The following is a 21,933-nucleotide window of genomic DNA, read 5'->3' as shown; positions in this document are numbered from 1 at the left end:
AGTGGGCACATGAGAAAGGACAGCAGGACTGTACCTTGCATGCAAAAATACCTTCAATTCCAATATCAATTGGAAGTTCAGCCTTTCAGTGGAGCTACTGAAATGCTGCTTCAGATCCTCCTCACCAGACAGAAAACGAAGAATATCTTGACCATTAATACATAGTAAAAGCCTACTAAGGTTAGCGAAAGAAATATAGCTTCTTCAGCAGTCAAACCAAAGCTAACCTAGCATCAAGAAAATGAGACTGGCAAAGTTCAAGACTGGGAATGCCAGTAGCTATAAAAAAGTTCCAGCCTCAACAGCTGATTATAAAAGAACTACGGAATTCTTAAAAATCTGGCTTTACTTAAACCCAGATGTCTAATTTGATCCAAGAGCACCTTTTTCCTTTGCAGCACAGAATTGTCTAGGCAGTAGGAATATAAAACCTCCAATATTCAAATGCATATGTTCTTGACAAAGTATGCCTCTGACAAAAAAAAAAAAAAAAAAAAAAGACCACTGATTTTTACCTACATCAACTAACACTGAAAGAAAAAAAAAAAAAAAAAACAACAAAAAAGCCACAGAAGAAAAGCCTTCTGTATCTGGCACCTTTGCCAAACAGCAACATAGTAAGCCAGACCATTTGCTGACTTGTTACAAAAGGTTTACCATGAATGCATCATATTGGTGACCTCAACTAGTAGCAACCACAGCAAAGCATTTCTTGTAGAAGTGAGGCCATGGACATCAACAACATGGCACCTCAGACTATTTTAATCCATCGCCCAAATCAACTGCAAGCTCTTGAGACATCTCATCCAAGGAGATGGAGGACAGATGACCACCCCTCAGCCCAAGTAGTTTCACTAACTTCTACGTTGGTTTTACCATCCCAAGAAGAGAACAGCTGCTCCCCTACTCCCCAAAAGGGGTCTTTGGGGCTTGGCAAGCAAACTTCCATTACCAACCACCAGAATAATCCTCAGAAAACAGAACCAACCAGCCATCTTCAGAAGTCACCTTCTGACTGCTCTCAGACACTGCATCCAAGACGTGCAAGATAAAAGCCCCTCAAATGTTCTGAACACAAAAGGGAAACCCTATGCTTCTGAGAGGTTAGGAAGACACAAGCTCCAAAGCACATCTAATTCACTCTCCGACTGCAAAGTAGGCAGAATAAAAGAAAACACGATGGGACTCTTGAACAGGCTGTCTCACAGAAGAGCCAGTTTCCCTACAAACACATGCCCTACACTGCCTCAACTCCCCTGCTAGGGCCAGATCAACATCTCCATGGCCAGGATCCTGGGCTTTCCCCTACTCTCCTGCTGAGGACCTGTGGGTCCCTCCAGTGCCTTCTGCAGCCCTGCCTCATGTCTCCAGCCCCCCTTGCATCTTCTACCTATTTTGGCTGCCCTGATGGCTGGGCAGGAGACAGCAAATGTGTGCCTAGCCTAAAGTGCCATCCTTGCCAACTAGCAGTAACCAGCTGGCCAAACAGGATGGGTTGTAATTCAGAGGTCACGATGTTCAGTGAGGAGGAAGAGCACCAGTCTCTCTGTATTCAGAGGAAAATTCAAGAAATCTGCAGGAACTCGGCATCTTTAAGAATTGTACATCAGTGTCAATTTTGGCTGAAAAGTTTCAAGTGGAAGAAGGCAGCCAGCTTGCAAAACTCTCTTCAAGTACCCATGAAGAAGAGAGAGAACTGTAAGTTGCTACAGACAAGATCATCTTTCTTTGTACTTTATCGAGTCATTCTTTTTCAATCATTCTGGGCACATTTCCTTCTCCACATTTCCATTTGTAAAAACTATCCCTTTGCTTGGGACAGTGTCATGTTATGAAGAAAGAACAGCAAATTTTATCCTTGCCTGAATACAACTTGTGTTTTGTTCCATCTTATTAGACTTAATTTCAAAGACCAATACTCTCCCAAAGCCCCTCCAAAACTTAAAAAAGGATGCACTTCAAATATAAATGCATTTATGCTTATGTTCCTGTATTATACATAGGATAATTCTACCAGCTCCAGTAACTACACAAGGAAAGAATCAGGCCCACAAAGCCAAGTTTTTACCATCTACCCTGCTCCTGATAAGCTGCTACATCAGTGCCAGCAAATTAGTATTGCAGTCAGCTCACCATCAGCTCTTAGCAGCTTCCATGCTGTGGGACTTCAGCATCTTCTGCTTCCTGGATTCTTCCCCTTTAATTGTGTATTCACTGTTTATTTACACAGACATTTTCTAAGGAACTGTAAGAAAGTTTAATAGGTTTAACTTTGCCAGATTTCAGTTGTTGCATTTATTCTGCTTACTAAGAATAATTTGCTGTTTTGCAAACTAGTTTTTAATCTTCCCATGGCCAGTATTTGAATATTTCAGGGACTGCACCAGTGTTACTAATCCCTAACCCAGCTGTGAGCTACTAGTGCCACCTGGAGTTTAATAGCTATACATAAAGCACACTGAATCCCAAAGATGCCTGAAAACATTTTAGCACACAGCCTGCAAAAGTATGCATCCAACAGCACCAATCTCCATGCAACCTCTCTGCACAGTGGATCTCATTTCCAAAGTCTGGAGACTGAAAAAGCTCAGCACAATGAGCCAAGCTGAGATAGTCAGAAGAGCTCAAAGCTACAGGCACTGGAAACCTCAGTCCAAGAATGGACAGCAAAAGCTACCAAGTACTATTGAAAACCTAATCTCAGGCAAGGTTGGTAAACACTTGAAAAGCCTAGTCTTCAGTATTTTTCTGAAGTCAGCATCTTGATTGCCCACCCACACTGAAAGACATAGATCAAAGTATATCTTTATATCAACCATGAAGTCAAAGCATGAAAATAAGTGGTTACTAAAGCAGCTCATACTATTTCAGATACAAGCTGTCTCCTAATATCACTTGCCTTTGGATACAAGTAAAATAGAGGTATTCTGGACAGCCTGGTGCTAAAATTGTAGGCTCACTTAACCAGTAAAACAGAATAATCCAACTGGACTGCAGCAGAACTGTACCTGTGGTAGCAGAGACAAGCACAGCTTTAGTAGTGATACAGTAGAAAAAAAACAAAGCAAAGAGCATGTTGGAAATACACAGTATAAGCAGCTTAATAAATCCAAGTCCTTGGAATCTCCTAGGCAAGCAATCAGCTTGTCAGGTTTCGAAGTTCAGGTTTTTTTGTTTTATTCCTGCACATTTAAGAGAAGACATCAGAAAAGATGTGAAGCACTGCTAAATACAACTGTAACTTGGTAGGGATGATGAAACTGGCTGTCACTGTGCATCATCATGTTTGACCTCCAAGTATTTCAAGAAATCAGCTGCAGTAAAAACATGACTCCCCCAGCTGCCAGCCTTCATTTTCATATTCAGCATGACAATTTGTTTAGCTTAGTTCGGCCATCACTATCAATAAAAAAATGTGGCAAATCAAAGAGCAGTTAAGGCTAACAATGGTTAACAACCTGAATAGAGCAGAGGTCCTTGCACTATTGCTGTACTGACTTTATAGCAGCAGGAAAACATCAAAGATGGTCCGTATTTTGTACTCATAAAATAAGCACAGCTAATACAGGAGTCACTAAAGGAACCCCCATGGATTCACATTGGGGTTTTTTACAGTCACCTTTCCTATTAAAACAGCAGCTTGAGACTCCCTCTAAAGCTCAAGAAGGATTTAAATCCACTTCCTGAATAATCATGAGCTCTGGAAAGGCAAAATTCACCACGTGCAAAACCCTCCTGGTACCCAGGCGAAGCAAAAGAACTTTTAGCCCCACAGGGATCGTTTCAACAATCTACAAGCAACTGCAGAAAGCAAATGTGAGCATGTTGGGTTGTATCTACTAATCACCACAGGAAACATTAATATGAAAAGTTCACTTCTATTTTCAGTTTATTTCATGACATCTAAATAGATGAAATTATTAAAGCATTAGCACAGAAAAATGGTACCACTGCAAATATAACACACAGCCAAATATTTTAATGGTCAGCCTCTCTCTCCAGCTATACTTCATACCTCCAAGTAACAAATAGTTTGTGCTGCATTTGTATTTTATGCAAGACTAAACACTGATGGAAGGGAAATGTTTACTCACAGTGCAAGATGACCTACAACTTTAAAAAGCAACTGTTAGAGAGCGTCTTTCATAAAGGTATTTGCAACCAGGCAACTACAAGGGCTAACACCTATACAACACAGTAGGTGAGGCTATATTTAGCTGAAATTCAACACCAGCACTAAAACAAACATTGTTTAAGCAATATTTACTTTACCTACAAGAAGGTAAATTTGTCTGAAGGTGAATCAAAATAAAAAGAGTGAGCATTCCAATAGTCAGAAGAGATGCTGCTCAAAGGCAAACTTCTGTTATGCAAGCACAATTTAAGAGAACAGCTTTCTCCTGAATCACTAGTACTGTTTTTCCCTTCTCTTGGCCTAATTATGCCCTCAGGGATAACCTCAAAAAAAGACACTGAACCTACACCCAAAGCAACCAGTTGTTGCTAAATAAATTAGATTATCTTTTTACTACATTGCACTTGTTTTGGTGGGAATGGTGCTGAGGGAAGGAGGGAGTTGTTTTGTTTTATAGCCACATAAGCCTGTCTTGGTGTGTTATTTGCAGAAAAAAAAATATTATATGACACGTGAATAAAGAAAGGCAGCTTCTCTTCTTCACTGTTGAGTGACTATTAAAGACTTGGGTGAGCAGCAGAGGAAAAGAAGGGAGGGTTGTGTCAGCAAGAGGCAGTCATAGCCATAACGGATACAGACACAATAGTTTTAAGTCTTTGAAACTACAGATTTATGTTATCTACTAGTTGATCCAATGCTAGCACTAACCCGAATGTTGAAGGAAGGGAGAAATACATATCTACTTATCTGGATATTTCATTCCTGTCCTAGAGTATCACAAGGAAATCTGAGTTCTCTGGGGAGCTTGCTTTTGTGTCAAAAAAGTTACGGTAGGAAGGTGACCTTCCCTACAGTATTGTTTTAATTTTCCAAATGACCATTTTTAATATATCATTAGAAAAGCAGTTTCATTCCCTCCCCAAAACCAAACCAATACAGACTGCGTCAGGAAGGGAGCCAGGGTGAAACTTCCCTGCAACTACCACAGCACAACACAGAGCCAGCACAGAGCCCTGCACCACAAAAAAGCCCGGGCGGTGTGCTGAAAACCCCCCGCTACGGCTTGCCTCAGAAGTCAGTACCACAGGCAGTCTCCACAGCCCACCTAGGGGTCCCTGTGTCCCAAAACACTAGCGGAGATATCTGGGGGATGTGGTGCACCCTTCTAGAGTCAGCAGCCCCTCTAACCTCTCAAAACAGGGCACTTGCAGACAAGCGTGCTTACCTCCCCGCTGCCCATTTCTAGACAGACATGTCTCAGCAGCCCGCTCCCTCGGGCCTGCTAGCCAAATCCACCTGCTCTCTAAACTTCCTTGCAGGCAGATAGAACAATTAGACTACTGGATCAAACATAGACAGTAACTAAATAAATGAATAAATAAAAATAAAAGACTGTAACAGTGCTCTAGGTGCCCTGCAGCACGCTGCAGTGTAACTGCCACCACATTACAGCCTTCAGACTTGAAGCTGAAAAGATGTATTGAACCAGCCTCCTACAACCCCTCTGCTGGTCCCAGACAGCAGCAGCACTTTAGATATGAAGAGGTGGCAAAGCCACTGCCACTCTTTGCTAAACCTTTGCTTTATTCCTTCAGACTACAAATTTAAAGAATGGGTCTATTTTATAGCTGTGCCAAGCTTAACGAAAAAAGCCAACGACCAGACATGACAGATACTTGATGGGCAGAAGGCAGCACTGGTCACCTAACAAAAGCTCAAGCCAAAGAATGACTGAGATCCTGGGGAGCAAAGGTGTCAGGATCCCACAGCTGCTGGACTCACCCAAGACATGGTTAGAATTTCAGAGCCCAGCTCTGTAGCAAGCTGCTTCCACTGCAGTAATCAGAAGTGCATTCGACAGTATCTCTTCTGATGCTTCTGAGATTTGGCAAGCAAGAAAATGAGCACACACTCATCCTAAGAGATACAAGAAATTAGACTGAACTCCATTTAGTCTCCAAGTGAGCAGCACAGGGAAGCTCACATCACCCTCCTCCTGGCTCTGCCACTCAGAACTGAGGCTTCTGAACCTCAGGGCTATCAGTCCAGCTCTACTCATGCATGTGCTTTGTTTCAGAAAAGCGTTAAGTTCATTAAAACCATTCTCTACAGCTCATAGGAGAGCTACTGATCTAACCATCTAGTGGATTGTTAGTTTGAACTGCTGCTTCTTCTGGAAATAACATTTCAGTAACAAAATCAAAGTCTGAAACTGAAATAAAAGGAGGGGACTAAGAAGCAGAACAGAAATGCAAAGCTGATCTTTAATAGTCTTTGAGAAACCTACACTCTGGGAGCTACAGGCATGTGGGACTATCCTCTCTCAAGCTGCCTTAGCAGATACATGAAACCCTGTGAACTCTGATACATTCTCCACATATTAGAAGATGCTTCATGCTGAGACACATTAGCCAGCTTTAGATTCTTCCCCTGCAATCAGGTACAAACAGCCCCTGCCTAATCTCTGTCCTGCCTCCGGTTACAGCCTACCATGACTGAGGGCCCAGAGCAGTATCTTTAACATAAAGAACAGCATCTTTCACTTGCTCTGTTATGTCTGCCACTGAGATTTCAAAGCCTAGTCCATCATCTGGTCTTTGCAGAACCTCACCTTGTTTTGTGAGTGCTTCTCTCAGAGCTGGAGTTACCATCTCTCTCTTTTCACCCTCCTCCTTCTTCCCAGTGTTCTCTTGAGTCAAGCTCATTCCAACATCTCCTTCCTCGAGCTCACGTTCTCTCTGTTTAAAGACAAGGAATTACAACCACTTAGATTCAAGAATCTTGTTTTAAACACTGTGACACAGTTCAGCCACAGATCTGATAAAACCGACACAAGTGCCCACGTGAATTCTTGCATTTGTATAATCCTGCATTTTATCCATCTTCCCATCAGACTCTGAACCTTCAGTAAATTAGGACAGTAAATTAAAAAACAAACAAACAAAACAAAACCAAACAAACAAAACCACAAAAAACAAACATGAACACACTAATTTGTTCTACTACCACAGCTATAAAATTCTCCAGGACATTTTAAGAAACAAGGTGTTTGAAGCTCATTTGAGAGTGAGAGGGACTCTGGGATTTAAACCCAAGTATTTCATGATTGCACAACCTCATCTCTCCACAGAATGCTAACCATTTTGTGCCTGATACACAACTGCCTGGAGTGACAAGCAACTGTTGCAGTTATTTGGGACAGGTCAGAGAAAAAAGCCACATCACTACAACGACTTAGCCCAGGAGTTTACAGAGTAAAAGTTGTGCTCTCCACAGGTCACCCTAAGGGAACAGTCGTGTACACCACCAAATTTCAGTGATCACCAAAGGCCCTGCAAGAAAATGCTGTTCCCCCTCTGCCCCACAGTCAACTCCAGACATGAGCTACAGCATCCCAAAGTTTGTCTTCCAGCAGATGCTGCTTTATAGATACAGTTTAGGGCTTGGAGCTTACTTAAAACCAAATGCAAGAATATCATATATTAGCATAAAGTTACAAGCAGGAGAAGCAAACCCTTGCACATAAGAAATTGCGAATCCCCCGCTGTATAAGTGTCACTTCTGAGACTTTATGGGTATTTATTGTTTCATGTCTGCACAAAGAAGCATGAAAGTATAAATAATTACTTTGACGCAACTTGTAATCTGTCAGTCCTTTGTGGCTTTTTTTTTTGAAATATTAAAGGATTTATGGATAAGCAACAAGCAAAAACCAACAGAGGACATTTTGTTTTCACAAAACTGAGGCTATTTCACATCCAAGTCTCTTTTGTGCCAAAGACATCAAGAAGTTCATACAAATGCTTCCAGTTTGAGTCTACCCACCAACTGTTAGCATCACTAAGGAAACCAGTGCTCCTGACATGCCAAACTGTGTTCTTCACAAACAGGAAAAGTAATCTGGCTGTTCCTAGACAGACAGATTTATTTTATACCTGAGCAAAATTTCAGAAAATAAAGGTCCTGCAGAAGCAAAAAAAACCCCACCACAACACAAAAACAAATAACCACACAAAAAACCCCACACAGTGTCAGAGATTCAAAGACAAAACAGAGTTTCTAATAAACACTTGAGAAGGGAATAGGAAAGTAAAATGTTTAGGGACAGAGGTTATTACCTTTCCTACTCATTTTGAATAAAACTTTGCTCACAGTTTCAGGAAGGCTGTGCAGGAAAGTATTCTCTAGTGACCAGTAACACAATGTGGTCCTTACTGAAGGAGAAAGCTGTTTCCATCTTCTACTTCCCTTCACTCAGTTTTCTGAGTTTTTAGATAGGATTTCATTGGTTTCCATAACACATCAAAACTTTCCTGAAAGGCTAGCTCTATTAAGTACTTATAATTTGTTGGGTTTAAAAGCTCATTTCTTGAGATTTGATCTTCATTTATCAGCAAGATGCTTCAACAGTAAAACTAGTATTACTGGAAAAGCTTCTTGTATAAGGAAGGAAGGAGATAATATTTAACAGATGAAGATTAAGCCCTAAATAAAGAGCTTCTCCTGCCACAAGCTATCATTTAACCCAGAACTAGGCCCAGCCATCTACTTAAAAAGGAAAGACACTGTCTTAGCACAGATTTGTCAGCTACTCAAAGCTAAATGCTACACAAGATTTACAAGTGGACACATCCTAGCCCATCTACTCTACAATCTCATGCCAGGTTAATTCTCCCAGAAGAACTAAATATGCATTATGGAGCACATCATAATATTAAAAATGCAGCGATTGACTTAAGTGCAATGAGATTCACCATCCAAGACAGCCTTCAGTTATAGAAAGTCTTTCTGAATTTAAAGCGTTTGCATTTCTACCTCCCTGCTGTTCCCGTTACTGCAATATCTGAGAAAAGCACCTAAACATAAGAACAACAAGTAAAATTGCCTTACTGGCAGAGCAGAAACACATTTCAATAATCATTTTTCCCCTCAGAGATGATAATATTTTTCTTCCCCTTCATCCTGATGTGAAAGTCTGTAAACAAAGTAATCATTTGTTTTTCTCTGAACTGCAATACCTGACTTGTTCAGTTTGGCAAGTGACTGGCTTCAGATATTTCTTGTGGGAAATGGAATTCACAGCCCCAAGAGTTTTACTTATTTGCTTAATAAACCTGTCACATCTATTATTTAGGGTTTGAGTGGAGAGAACAAAGTTAACTTTGCACAGAGCAAACTTCTCAAGTTCTGGTGATTTAGCAGAAAGCCCAGTAGTAAATCCAAGGCAAATTACTGTCTTTCCATAACAAATCAAGCAAGCAGTGACAAGAGCCAGCTTTTCATGCCCTTGAAATACTTCACTGCCGAAAAGCTGAACAGTCATCCTGTGGTCCCTGTTCACAAGAGAACCCACAGATGAGAAAGCCTAGGGATACACTCTGATCCCTCAGTACCTCAAGGCTCAGCACATCTCCTGCTGCAGCTTGCTGGAGGGTTTTTTTGATACTGCCATTGAAACAGACCTAAATAAGAGCAATTGAACCTCAGGTGTAAGGACTTATGATCACCTCTTCTACAGGTGAAGGGAAAAAAAAAAAGGACATCTCTTCCCTTTTACTGCCATACAGGCAGAGGCAGCACATACTTTACAGGCAGAAGCACATTTCTGATGGGTCAAGAGCAGAGGGTATCTGACAGGGCAGACAGGCAAGGACCTCAGCATTCCCTGACAAGGCAGAGGTGTCACTGCTCCTTTGACAAATCACAGTTCAAGTGTTTCAAAGGATTTCCTACAAATATGCCTACCAACTCATCCACAGCCACATCCAAATACGACCAACAAGATATGCTACTGCCACTTCTTTCAAGTGCGCTCTCCCCAAGATGTCAATGTGCCAAATATCTCCCTGTGTTTTCCATTTTATTACACTAAATACTCTTCAGTCCAGTACTGCAGGGGTGAGAAAAATAAAAGGAGACACCTAAACTCCATACAAAGACATATTCCCTAAATTAACTTAACTTAGCATTTTTAGCCTCATGGTTCTATTTCTTGATGTGCAGTCACTGAAAAAAAAAAAAAAAAAAAAAAAATGTTCCCCAAGAAGTTTTTACTCCCAGAAGGAAAACAACACCCAGAATATCCCAGTTTTGACTAAATTTCTTTCCTACTTAACCTCTCAGTGGTCAAACAAGAGGGAACCCCTGGCCTTGTCATGATTTACAGCTTCATCCATCAAAAGGCTCCAGGATCTTTTAACCAATGAAAGGAACAAACATTAAGAAAATAGTAATACATCAGGGGCTGGAGCCAGGACTAACAGAACCAGCACTAAGGGAAAATCTTGGCAAAGCTATCAGGAAAAGACTGCCTGGCAGCAAGAAATATTATTAAAACTTTCCCAGAAGAGTCATTAGATGAAGTACTAAAGTTTATGTGTTACATGAATGGTTAAAGTTCACACCAAGCAGACCTCTGGAAGCAGTGCTCCAGTGGCAAGAGGACAGCTAGAAAAGCTGACAACTCTTGCCCTAGTTCAGGCTCATCTGTCAATGGCACCACAGGCAAGAACCACATGGAGGTTTTTTGAAAGTTGATTAGACATCAGGCTGCCCAGAGGAACAGGACTTGTCTCCTTACCAAGCCAATTTCCTGACTAAAACACACGGAAAAAGAATGGGACAGGGAGCAGACTTCCATAAAAACGCTCTTGAACACAAGAGGAACAGAAGACTGCTAGTGTACCGTGGGGACCTTCCTGCTCCAAGTACAAAGCTCTGGCTGTCACAATCCAACTGTAACAAACAGAGACAGAACTGCAATTTGTTCAGTCCATGGATGAAACACCCTGCCAATCTTACAGCAACATGGGATATTCTAACTGCTGTCAGTCACCAATACAAGTGGCTTTGAACACTTGCAAGCAAAGATGAATATTGGAAACTTGGATTGAGTAATTGGTGAACCAGCAAACACCCCAACAGCAAGAAAAGTTATTAAAAATAACTACTAGAGTCTACATAATCACAGGCTACATACCCACTGCACATATCACTGCCCAGTTAAGCACAAAAGCCTGAACTGAAGCAAAAAGCAGACAAGGGTTGAAAGCATGACAGCTAAGAGATGGGGAACTTGTCAATCCATTACCTTGCTGTGACTGAAATAAGAGGTGGCTTGATCAAAAGCAAAAACTGTGGCATGTGTTTTCAAGTGTCTCTAAAGTGGGGAAAGCCCCTGAGAAGTTCTGACTAATACCAAAAAAAAAAAAAAAAAGACCAAAAAACCAAAAACAACTTTGAAGGGAGATTTTTTTTTTCTCCTGAAATAGAAACCTTTGTAAATTTTCAATAGCGAGCTGGAAGGAAGTATCCATCCACATCTACCTTACTATGGTGTAGAAAGACAGAAGGTCCCTTGTGTTATTCTGAAGCAGCAGGTACTAGCTGCCATTCAAAGAACGAACGCTATTCAAACAGACCTGCAACCCAGGGCATGTAGAGAGAATCCTGTGCTTTCTGTTGTTTGAAAAGTCAATGCTGATATTTTTGAGCATATGCAGCAGCATTTTAAAACCTAAACCCATGCAGACAAGCAATGACAGAAGACTTATGCTGCTATCCAATTGAATCAGCCTGAAAGGGCACTGCACATCTTCTGCGAAATACAGACGGATAAGTGATCCCACTAACATCCATTTTCTTGTAGGTTCAACATCGGCCAGAATCCTCAAAAAAATTCCCAGATCACAACTCCAAAAATATATCTGCAGTGCTACAGGGGGGTTTAAGTTTGCTTCACTGAGCTATAACATCACTGCTCTGCTGTAGGGAAGGTTTTTACAAGGTGTCATTAAACCGCAACTCCATTTCACATACTGCTACATGATTCTGTCGACATTTGTTTGATTTGGGAAACTTCTTTGGACACACCATAAAGAAGACTGATTTTCAAAGGAAACAAAAGTATCAAAACTAAAAATGTGTCTGTGTCTACCCAAAAGCGACTAGATTATACTTGAAAATTGGGCCATATATTCACATCTTTATTCCTTTCTTCTGTGCTACAATAATCATAACTAAAATCCAGGTAACATGATTTAACAAGTGTCCTGAAATGCCCAGCCTAAGCCCAGTAAGATTTTCCACTTCAGTCTACTCCGCTTTCTCACACACAGAGCATGCAGCGCACATTCTTTCACAACATCTTGCCATATTTTGCAGATTTTTTAAAAAATGTCTTTTACAAAGACTTCTCCACTCCATCATTTCTTTCTTTTCCTTACAGTTTAGGACGAAAAAGGCATTTCATTTCAACACCAGTCTTTCAAGTGGTCAAAATGCCAAGCACGCATTTAAAAAAAAGAAAGTGTGATGAATTTTAATTCTGCAATCATTTGCTACGTTTTAGGAAGCCTCCAGTCAACCTGAGCAAATATCTGCTAGAGGTGTATTTCCTAGTAGCAGTATCTGTTGTGGAAAAGCCAGCCCTTGTAAGCAACCAAGCTGGCTGGACTGCAGCCTGCTGTTTTGTATTCAAAGTGCCGAATGCCTTCCACAGAAAGGAAGGCATCCAGTGCACTGACACAAGTCAGACATCCGCAAGCAGCAGTTGGTTCTCCTACCTGCCTTAGCTTTCACTGGTCTTCAGAATTCTTGTCATGCCAGAAAGCATCCAACCATAAAATGTTAACACAGGTTATGAGACACTAGGAAAAGTATTGAGCAGAGACACACTTTTCCCAAGACCATGAGAGTCCCAAGGACAACTCCCCCCTTGGGATAGTCTTCCCAGGAAGACCATTTTGCCAGAGACTACATGTAAGCTCATAACCAGCAGCAGTTGGTGCTAACTGGAGAGCAGTATGGAAAAGTCCCTATCTGCACCTTTTCCACCTCCCTCTTCCCTGAGTGGGAGCTGCAAACACGTCTTCCAAGCACCCAAAATAACAGTTTTGGTCTGTAGCCCATTCAATGATATGCATCAACCAGCCTTTCAGAACTCTTAGATGAGAGGCCATGAGATTATCATAAGAACATATTATTAAAGTCAAAAGGAAATTTCCTGGTTTCTAGCATAATCAATCTTCATTGACTGTAAGAATGTAAACTAGTCAATTAGGAAAGCGGACCAAGGCAGATATCCCAGAGCCCTGCAAAGCATCCCTCAGGACCCAAAGCCCCAAAATTACAGGCTAAAGAGTCAGAAATGACTCAGTGCTTCATTTTCAAGGGGGACACAGGACAGTTCCACACACACAACCGCACAAGCTGCTTTTCCAGAAAAGCCCTGTGCTTCATACCTGGGTCTCCTCTGCATGCTTGTTTACAGTAGATGATATATAACACTCCTCTTTTAAAAGAAGGAAACAACTCACTGCTGTTCCAGTAGTGTTGATCATCACAGGGACCCAGCCCAAAGAACTGGGTCAGAATGGCCCCTACATGGGGATCACTTGCTGGCATGGAGACAGACCCAGACTACTTTGCCATGAACCACTGGCATAGAGGCTCTGGCCATGCCAGTGGCAAAAAGGAACATCACTCTCATGCAAAAGCTTACCTCCACTATTGCAAGAAAAATCCACAGCATGGTTTGGCACAGGTATAACTACTCTATACAATACAAAAACAGTTTAATGCCATGTTATAGCATCCAGTTCCTTCTGTAGTGCTGAGATAGTGCTACTTCCATTCTCTTACGCCATGCTGTTCTGTTGAGAAAGCTTTTAGGAGAGGCTCCATTTCACCTGCATATCCACACCACCTAGCAAAATGCAATTCCCATCTCATGTCAAGCCTTTGCAACAAACAGCAAGAGGGTTGTCAGAATATCAGGTCTGACATGACCAAGGAAAGGTAGATAGTCTGCGCGCTTTGGCAGCCCAAGTATCAGGCAAGGAAGCAAAATTGTGGCTCACATCTTAACAGGAAAGAAAAAGGAGCTCCCACTGTCCATAACCAGAGTTGCCCTTCACAGAGAGGGGCAGGGCACTGAACAAGATGATGTATGCTTTTGCAGTTTAGAGTTCAACTATACTGACCACAGAGCAGACACAGCAAACAAAAAGGTCTGATTAGAGACTTGAGGACAGGCTTACTGCCAGCTGCACTGCTGAATGACCAATCCACAGGGTTTGTCTAGCAGAACATGGGTGGATTTACTGTACCTCATAACACCTTATTCAAACAACATTTATTTGGCAACAGATGCTGTGCTCCCACAGGATGTCCTTGTGCTATTCTCTCCTTGGATACAGCAGTGACAGCAACGGGCCAATTCCTCCATGCTTCTCCCAGTAATTACCATCAGCAGATAATTACTCTGTGCATTGATTTGTTGGACTTCTGCTCAGCTGTGTTATTTGTCTAGCAAGAGCCTTAAAAAACGCACAGGAAAAAAGCATCTGAGAAACGCAGCACAACATTTGTGAGAAATGGTAGGCAGAAGGACTGGACTGCTGCAGCCTAAGCCCTGATCATCTCCAACTACAGACGTGGTCAAGAAAAGGTTGCAAATAAAGAGGAAGCCCAATACTCAGAGGACTTCAGACTTCCATAATTTTTTTGTATTTATCAGCTCTGCTTCACTACCTGTTTACTGACTAACTTACAACAGACTAAAGATCAGCAAGGGATATGGGACCTACAACTGAGGACAAAAATAAGAGTCTTCATTCACAGATCTCAAAGCCCTTTACAAAGGCTCACTAAGGCAGCCATACTACATGTCAAAGAATGGCCAGCCAGAGGTTACCTTTACAGCAGTTTTTTTCCCCCCCCCTTTCACTGTCTTACATAGAAAGTCTTACTTTCTAGACAGAAAAGGCAAGCCTCAAGATCTCTTGTAATGTTGTTTATGAATTGTAACTATTTTCAATTGCCAAGGTTTAAAGAAAAAAAGATTTGAACGCAGGAAAGGGGAAGGGTGAAGTGTCCCTGTGACAGATTCAGATTTTAATGCTAGAAGTAGTCCCTAAGCAGTTAAATGATATTTCTTAAAGCTCATTTTAAAATGTAGGATCACACCGAATTCTGAGCCAGAGTAGCAGAGGTCAAAATGCAGCGCAGAGAATGAGCTGTTGCAGATAAGAACACATTTTTCCTATAGGAATCTTTCACCCATTAAAAGTTAGAAAAAGTTTTTAAGGAGCTCTAAATGTGCAAATCATTTTTCACTATTTCTAAATCTGACAGTGAAGTACCCCAGCCTTATTCAGTTTGGTTAAAATATGGCCAACAATTCTTGCATACTCCAAAAAGTTTCTGCCTACAACACTTAAGTTGCATACAACACTTTGTCTATAAGCCTTATACCTTAAATACCATATACCTTAACACTCACTGCCCCATTTCAAATAAAACTCCAGCCGACTTCATTAGAAGCTTCTTCAACTAGTGTCAGCAACACTTGGTCTTCCATAGCAGTTACACGCTCAAAGGGCCCTTAGGAAACATTGCGAGTGGTGTGATTTACAATCCCAGTAGCAGCAAACAGCTAACACAGGCTGACTTTTTAGGGAAGAGTGCCAAAGGGAATCAGGAAACCTCCCCTGCAGCAAATGGCCATAGATGTAAACACAAGTTTCTTGAACATGCTCTCTGGGACTTACTTTGTTTCCTGTAAACTCAGTCTTGGTCCTGCTCTCTCATACCATCTCCCCCCCCCCCCCCCCCCCCACTGTATTTACATTGCAAATGTGACTATCAGCATCATTAAACTTTGTTTTAGAAAACAAGAACATTAATCTCAAAATTGTGTCAACAAAATATGCCCATTTGATTACTTCCCAACCCATCCAAAAAAAATTAGGATATTATTATTACTATTACTCATGCCTGCAGTTTATAAATATGAAGGTTAATAAAGCCATTTCATTCCCTGGGAACAAGTCTAGATGGATCTGTCTTTCTAGTTTATCACAATCTCCCAGCTGTGGGAGATAATCTACATTAAGAAATGGTGTCCCTGTGATTAATAGCAGTCTTGCAGGCCACAAACATACCCATTAGATTTCACATTTTATCTAATAAATACATTTCAGGGGAGTAACTTTGGAGGACATGGAAAGTGTGCCACAATTGTAAAACTTAAAAGTCTACTTCATTTTTAAATCCACTAAGAACCACCACTGCCTTCTGCTGCTGCATAGAAGCGATTTAGAGAACAGGCCCAGGTTCTCATCCTAAAAACAAGCAGCTGGAAGGCTAGTAAATGCAGGGAAACCCCAAACCTTAACCTACCTTGCCATGCATCATCCACCCCTGCCTGGCACCACAGCTTTGGATCGTCACACACCTGAGAGAAGCAGCCTCAGAGCTCCCCAACCCTCTTCAGTCCATGGTTGTATTACACACTGCTGGACTTCCATGCCCAGCAAGTCCCTTCATGAAAGAACAGGCATCATCTGTACCAACATAAAGATTTGAGTCCAGTTCAGGACCCCAATACGCACTACCTGCAACTATATCACTTGCAGCAAGTTCCAAATATTTAATTAGGAAAAAAGGGATGGATTTTAGCAGCTACAAAGTAGCCATCACCACACAGTATGAGATGTGGTAACCAAAGAGTGGAATTTACCTTTGTATCAGCCATCATTTTACATATTTGATTGATTTCCTGTGGCCACTCAACCCTGTGCCAATTTTTGTGCTCAGATTCGGTGTGCAGAAAGCACCATCACCTTGAACTGTGTACCTTTACCCTCAGAAGCTCTTTAAAAAAATCCATCTCTTTTTCTAAGGGAGAGTATGTAATAGCTACAATTCCACCAGGAAGAGGTTCTGGCATTCACCTTGAACTCCTGAATCCATCTGCCTGATCCAAATGACTGCAAGAATCCGCTACCTGTCTCAAGCCCTTTGACAATACTTTGTGAAGTGCAATGAAGCTGAAGCATATGGGAAAAAAAGCTGTAAAACAAAACTCAGCCTTAATTTTCATCAAGTCAAGCAACAGGAGATGGATGCAAAATTAAATTAAGATCACCTGCAGAGATGTGAGCAAACATTTATTAAACTCACCTCCACAGCCTCAACTCTGCCATCCCATAGAAGACAAGAAAACATGGAATTGTGGCTACCTGTGGCTGCACATCTGTTATCTGCTAGCAATTCTCACAAGAGGCAATACATGCCTGCAAAAGAGATCAAAGCTGGACACTAAAACGTTTCAAATTAACTATATGGCACAAAGCAGAACCTGCTATTCTATCTCCCATGTGCAGAGGAGTTAATATACAACACTGACATCTGCAGAACCCATGCTGAAACTATCAGGCACATTTTAAATGCAAGTAACTGCATATGAAGCAATGTCTGTGACATAACCCTGAAATACACAAGTTTTCTTCAAGCTTGCTAGCTTGGATAGAATAAGTCAGATACAAAAACCCAAAGCACTTGCCTGCATTGGTAGGGGTTACTGCAAGACAGATTACACCAGTGCAAAACAAAAGTGTCAGACTAGTTTTACACAGTTCAACATTCTGTCAGAGGAAAAAAATGGCTAAAGGGACAACACAATTCATATGAAAAAAACAAATTATCCATGCACAAACTCATAGCCACTAAAGTGAGGGTGTGACTTACACCAAGATACACTGAGTTTAAACAACTAAATCTTCCCACCTGTGAGCAAGAGAGTCTGATCATGATAAGCTTCTTTCATAAGCGCAGATCATTCTGGTCTTTCATATCAAATCTTCAGCATTTATTTTCGTTATAGTAAATAACTGCACCTACGGATCATTTTACAATTCAAGTGTTTGCATAAACCTGTTGCAAGTCAATGCACACATTCCCCAGGAGATTCACCACCAAGACAAAGTCATTCTTTCTCCCAGCTAATGATAAGAATAGCCATCAGTTCAGGCTCCCTCGTGAAATATTTACACACCAATATCCTGCCATCACTTTGGAAACAAAACCTCCATTCAAGAGAACTGAGGATTTACATCGAAGTCACCGCTGAGTCTCCATCACCTGCTCTAGTTGCACTAGCATGAAACCAGAAATGCAGACTGCAGCTAGGCAGCTCAACCATGCAGAATGAGAATAAAGGGGCCAATAATGAGAATTAAATCGTTTAAGGTTTCAAAATTAAGCCAAAAACCTGGGACATAACTATGGCAGCACAATTCAGTGGCATCAGTGGCAAAGAAAGGCTAATCTACAGTTTTAGGGTCTCCTGTCTCATCAGGTGACAACAGCTCACCTACAGAAGGGCCAAGACACTTCCAGTCCTACAAGGACACTTGCACTCTGAGGATTTAACCATTCACAGAGGCAAGAGGGCAGCGTTCAGAACTGTCTCGCATCTCCTCTGAGTAAAAGACAGCAGATCAAAAACTGCAGCTTACAACTCCAGACAAGCATCCATGCTCAGACAGAAGTTGGCCCTCAGGTCAGAGCCACAAGAGATACCTGCACTACTGTAGTAACTTGTACATACAACATACAGGCCTCTCACTTCTCAAGCAGAGTAATGAGGAAGAAGAAAGTAGTTAATGGTTTTAATGATGCATCAGTCAAAGTCATAGACAGCAGTGAATTTTCACTGCCTACATATAAAACCATACCACATTGACTTCGGCCATGCTCACTACCAGAACAATGAGCATGAAGTACTTTATTGCTGTGCTCACTTTTTATGAATAAATTGGACTATGATATGTGGTTTTCCTGGTTTACACTACTCTTCGATCATGGTGTTGCCATATTTTGTCAGTCAGTGAAAAATGTTTTGCGAAACCATCACACAACACCCCCTCCCTTCCCTGGCCCAACTCACCTCCCAGGGCACGCTGCTACAGAAATCCCAGTTCCCTGTTTGTCGGTGACCTCTAGTGGTGAGCACACGCAGGAGAGGAGGAAGGCGACCACAGCACAGTTACACGGGGAGAAAGATGGATCTTTTCTCCCTCCAAAGCCAAATGGTTCATCCATCCTTCTCTCGCAAGCTGCAGTGCACAAGTCCATACAACACAGCGACAGGAGCTCTCACGCAGTAGCCTGCCTTGCCCCCAAATCAGTGGGGCTACTCTCCTAACTGAGTTTGTTACAAACAGCAGTATTTACCTCATTCCCCCTCATTAAGGCGAGGAACAGAGATCCCCATGCTCCCCCGTAACCTCTTCCCCTCCTAAGCACGCAGCCTCCTGTGATCCAAGGCCTGGCTTGCTGTGGCCCTGTGGCTCAAACTGCCGAGGAAATTGTTAAGTTTCAGGAAAGAGCTGTGAGAAGTCCACACTGTAGAGGCACGTAAGATAGGGAAAGTGTAAATATAGGCAGAGGTAAGCTTGTTGAGAGAGGGATGGATAGCAGCTCTAGGGTTCATAAGGAAAGACACCACCACGGAAAGATTGCCAAGGGGGAAACGGAGTCAGCAGATAGCAACGCAGTACATCACAGGTCCATCCTGGGGGGAACCCTTCCCACCCCAACTGCCAACTGCTTGGCCAGCAAAGAGTGTGGGGAGCACACTAAGGCTTAGCCTAGTAGCTATTTATATTCTCTCTTTTTAGCATGCTAACCAAATAAGTGGATTTGGTACACCCTCTCTGCAGACTGAGCACAGAAAAAGAATCATGAACAGAACCACACAGGAACAGAGATAGTAACACCTTGAAATGAAGCAGAAGTTACCGTTGTCTGACAGGTTCACAGCACAGGTCAGATCAAGCTCACTGGCTTGCTCTCCAAGCCTGGCACCTCATCTTAGGGTAGCAGCAAGCAAGACAGAAGGTCCTGCAGCAGTGTGTTACTACTCCACCTGCAGCTCTGCTCCCCATGACGATGTACCAGCACAACACATGCCTGTATTTCAGCTGATGTATCCACAAGCCAATACAGTAACAGGATTTGTGTTTAAACACCGGACTGTGCATCGCAGTAGCAGAGATGTACATTCAGATCTCAATGTTAGTTGTGGAAGTAATTTCTCCTCAGACTGAAAATAACACATTGCAGCAAGTGCTTGGTGAACAAGTCAATTAGCCAGTAATTATATCCAATATACCTCCAAGTATATTCTTTTTGGGGACAGATTCTCCAACAGCTCTTCTTTTACTCTCCCTTTAACTAAACCCTACAGATTCATCGAGGTAACATCGAGCAGGTAACATTTTAATCAATTAAACTGATCAGCGACAAAGACCTGACCATTCTACACTCGCTGTAACAGCAGTACCTTTGCTTTCTTCATGTGGCTCATGATAGTGCCAAGATCTTCAACATCAACAACAGAATTTGCGCCTCCAGTTTCCTCTGCATCAGCCTCCTCCTCACTACTGGTTTCAAACAACTCCTCTGCCTATGTAAGAGATAAAAAAAAGTTAGGAATGTATCTGAATGTTAAATGTAAGACCTTCATCTATGCTAACTGGTGAAATCAGCTCTCACAATCAGTACAAACCACGTAAGAACAACAAATAGTCTACCAATAACCTGTATAATGTATGAGATGCATTTAAACTTGGGGATTTTATCAGTGGGTATTTTTCAGAGTTCAGTAGCACAAAGACCACCTGAAACTCAGTCCAGATATCCTGCCTCCAGATGTCTCTGTTTTCCTCATATGATCAGATAGGCACATGAGAAGTGATACAGAGGAGTCCAACTCCCAGTGCGTACTATGCTGATCTGGAAGCCTAAACCCCTTTACCTCCTCCAGAGTGCCCCTGTCTGAATCAACAGGGAGAGATCTGCTTTCCAAGTCAAACTCTTCAGAGAATAAAGATTGCCTCCCTTTCTGTACACACACAAGGTACAGCACAACAGCACTGGTGTAACAGCAAGATTCACTCCTCTTGTTCCTGCAGCAGCCAGAACTCAAACCCACTCAGTTAGAAAAGCCCCTATTTTCCTACAAAATTCAACATGGCTACAGAAATCATTTCCAACCCACAATAAGTGGCTTGCAGGGAGGCGTTAACAGCTCTGGGTCTTGCCCTGTAGAGCAAGGAAGAGGATTTCTGATTCAAAACCTGCAACCAAACACTCCAGAAGACATAAATAATTACAGGCAGACACACTCAGAGGAAATATAGGACTTGCTCAGGTGACACTCCCCCAGCTGCCTTCGGAAAAACCTTGGGATTCAGGTAAAGCACCTAAGCTTCAAGTTGAGCAGTTAACCTGCTTCCACTTCACAGGGAACTAAATGCTTCACTTGACCAAAACAAAGACTCTGATTAGAACCCAAACAGGCTCCCTGGAACATCGATCACAACATATACCTCCCCCTATTCAAGAAGACTACTTCCTCATCATATAAATGCCATCCAGCCTAAGTCTATCACTAATTCTTCAGTCCTTTTTGGATGGCTTATTCTACTTGTTATCTGCGATGGGATCTCATCCCTCTTCCCCCTCTGCTCCAGAAGACAGAAACATCAAACTCCCACAGCACCCCTCTGGGCTTTAGGAGGAAAGAGGTAAGTCAAATAGTCCTCCAAGTGGCACTAAACCAGCAATAAAGTCCCATTGATGTTGGCTCTACCTCAGTATTCTCATATTCTGATGCCCTGGCTTCATGATCTGAGCTCTCCTTGCTCTGCTTCCCCAGAGATTTGCACTTCCCTTTCTTGCACTTCCCACTGCAGGGCTTCTTTTCTCTTCTGCAGAGCATCTGGAGCCGACTGAGGAACTTGGCTTTCCAGGCTTCAAAGTCAGCCTCAATGCTGCCATGCTTGCTCTGGGCCACGTTGCAGTCCCCCTCAGCCCGAGTCATGATACGGCTGGCACTGAGCATCCACAGCCACTTGTCAATATTTCTTCCAACCTAGGAAAAAAAAAAAAAAAGAGTTAGAGGGAAATTAAATGAAGCTCAATTTGAACAAAGCAGGCAACTAAGA

The 21,933-nt window shown here is 42.1% G+C and overlaps 1 protein-coding gene across 3 annotated transcripts in view; it reads right to left on the bottom strand.

Moving 5' to 3' along the window:
* Positions 1-21,933, bottom strand: part of LOC104363693 (S-adenosyl-L-methionine-dependent tRNA 4-demethylwyosine synthase TYW1) — a 106,395-nt gene that overhangs the window by 79,455 nt on the left and 5,007 nt on the right. For all 3 annotated transcript variants that reach the window (XM_042791815.1, XM_042791816.1, XM_042791817.1), the window contains exons 6-8: positions 21,579-21,860; positions 20,268-20,390; positions 6,747-6,873 (exon numbers count right to left, since the gene is read on the bottom strand). In XM_042791815.1, coding sequence (XP_042647749.1) covers positions 6,747-6,873; positions 20,268-20,390; positions 21,579-21,860 — 532 coding nt within the window. The remainder of the gene's footprint in view (positions 1-6,746; positions 6,874-20,267; positions 20,391-21,578; positions 21,861-21,933) is intronic.

This window comes from Tyto alba, unplaced genomic scaffold (assembly GCF_018691265.1).
Source record: "Tyto alba isolate M040663 unplaced genomic scaffold, T.alba_DEE_v4.0 Super-Scaffold_19, whole genome shotgun sequence".
In the NCBI taxonomy this organism is placed as follows: Eukaryota; Metazoa; Chordata; class Aves; order Strigiformes; family Tytonidae; genus Tyto; species Tyto alba.
The sequence above is the reverse complement of the archived record's forward strand: the minus strand, read 5'-3'. Positions and strand labels throughout refer to the sequence as shown.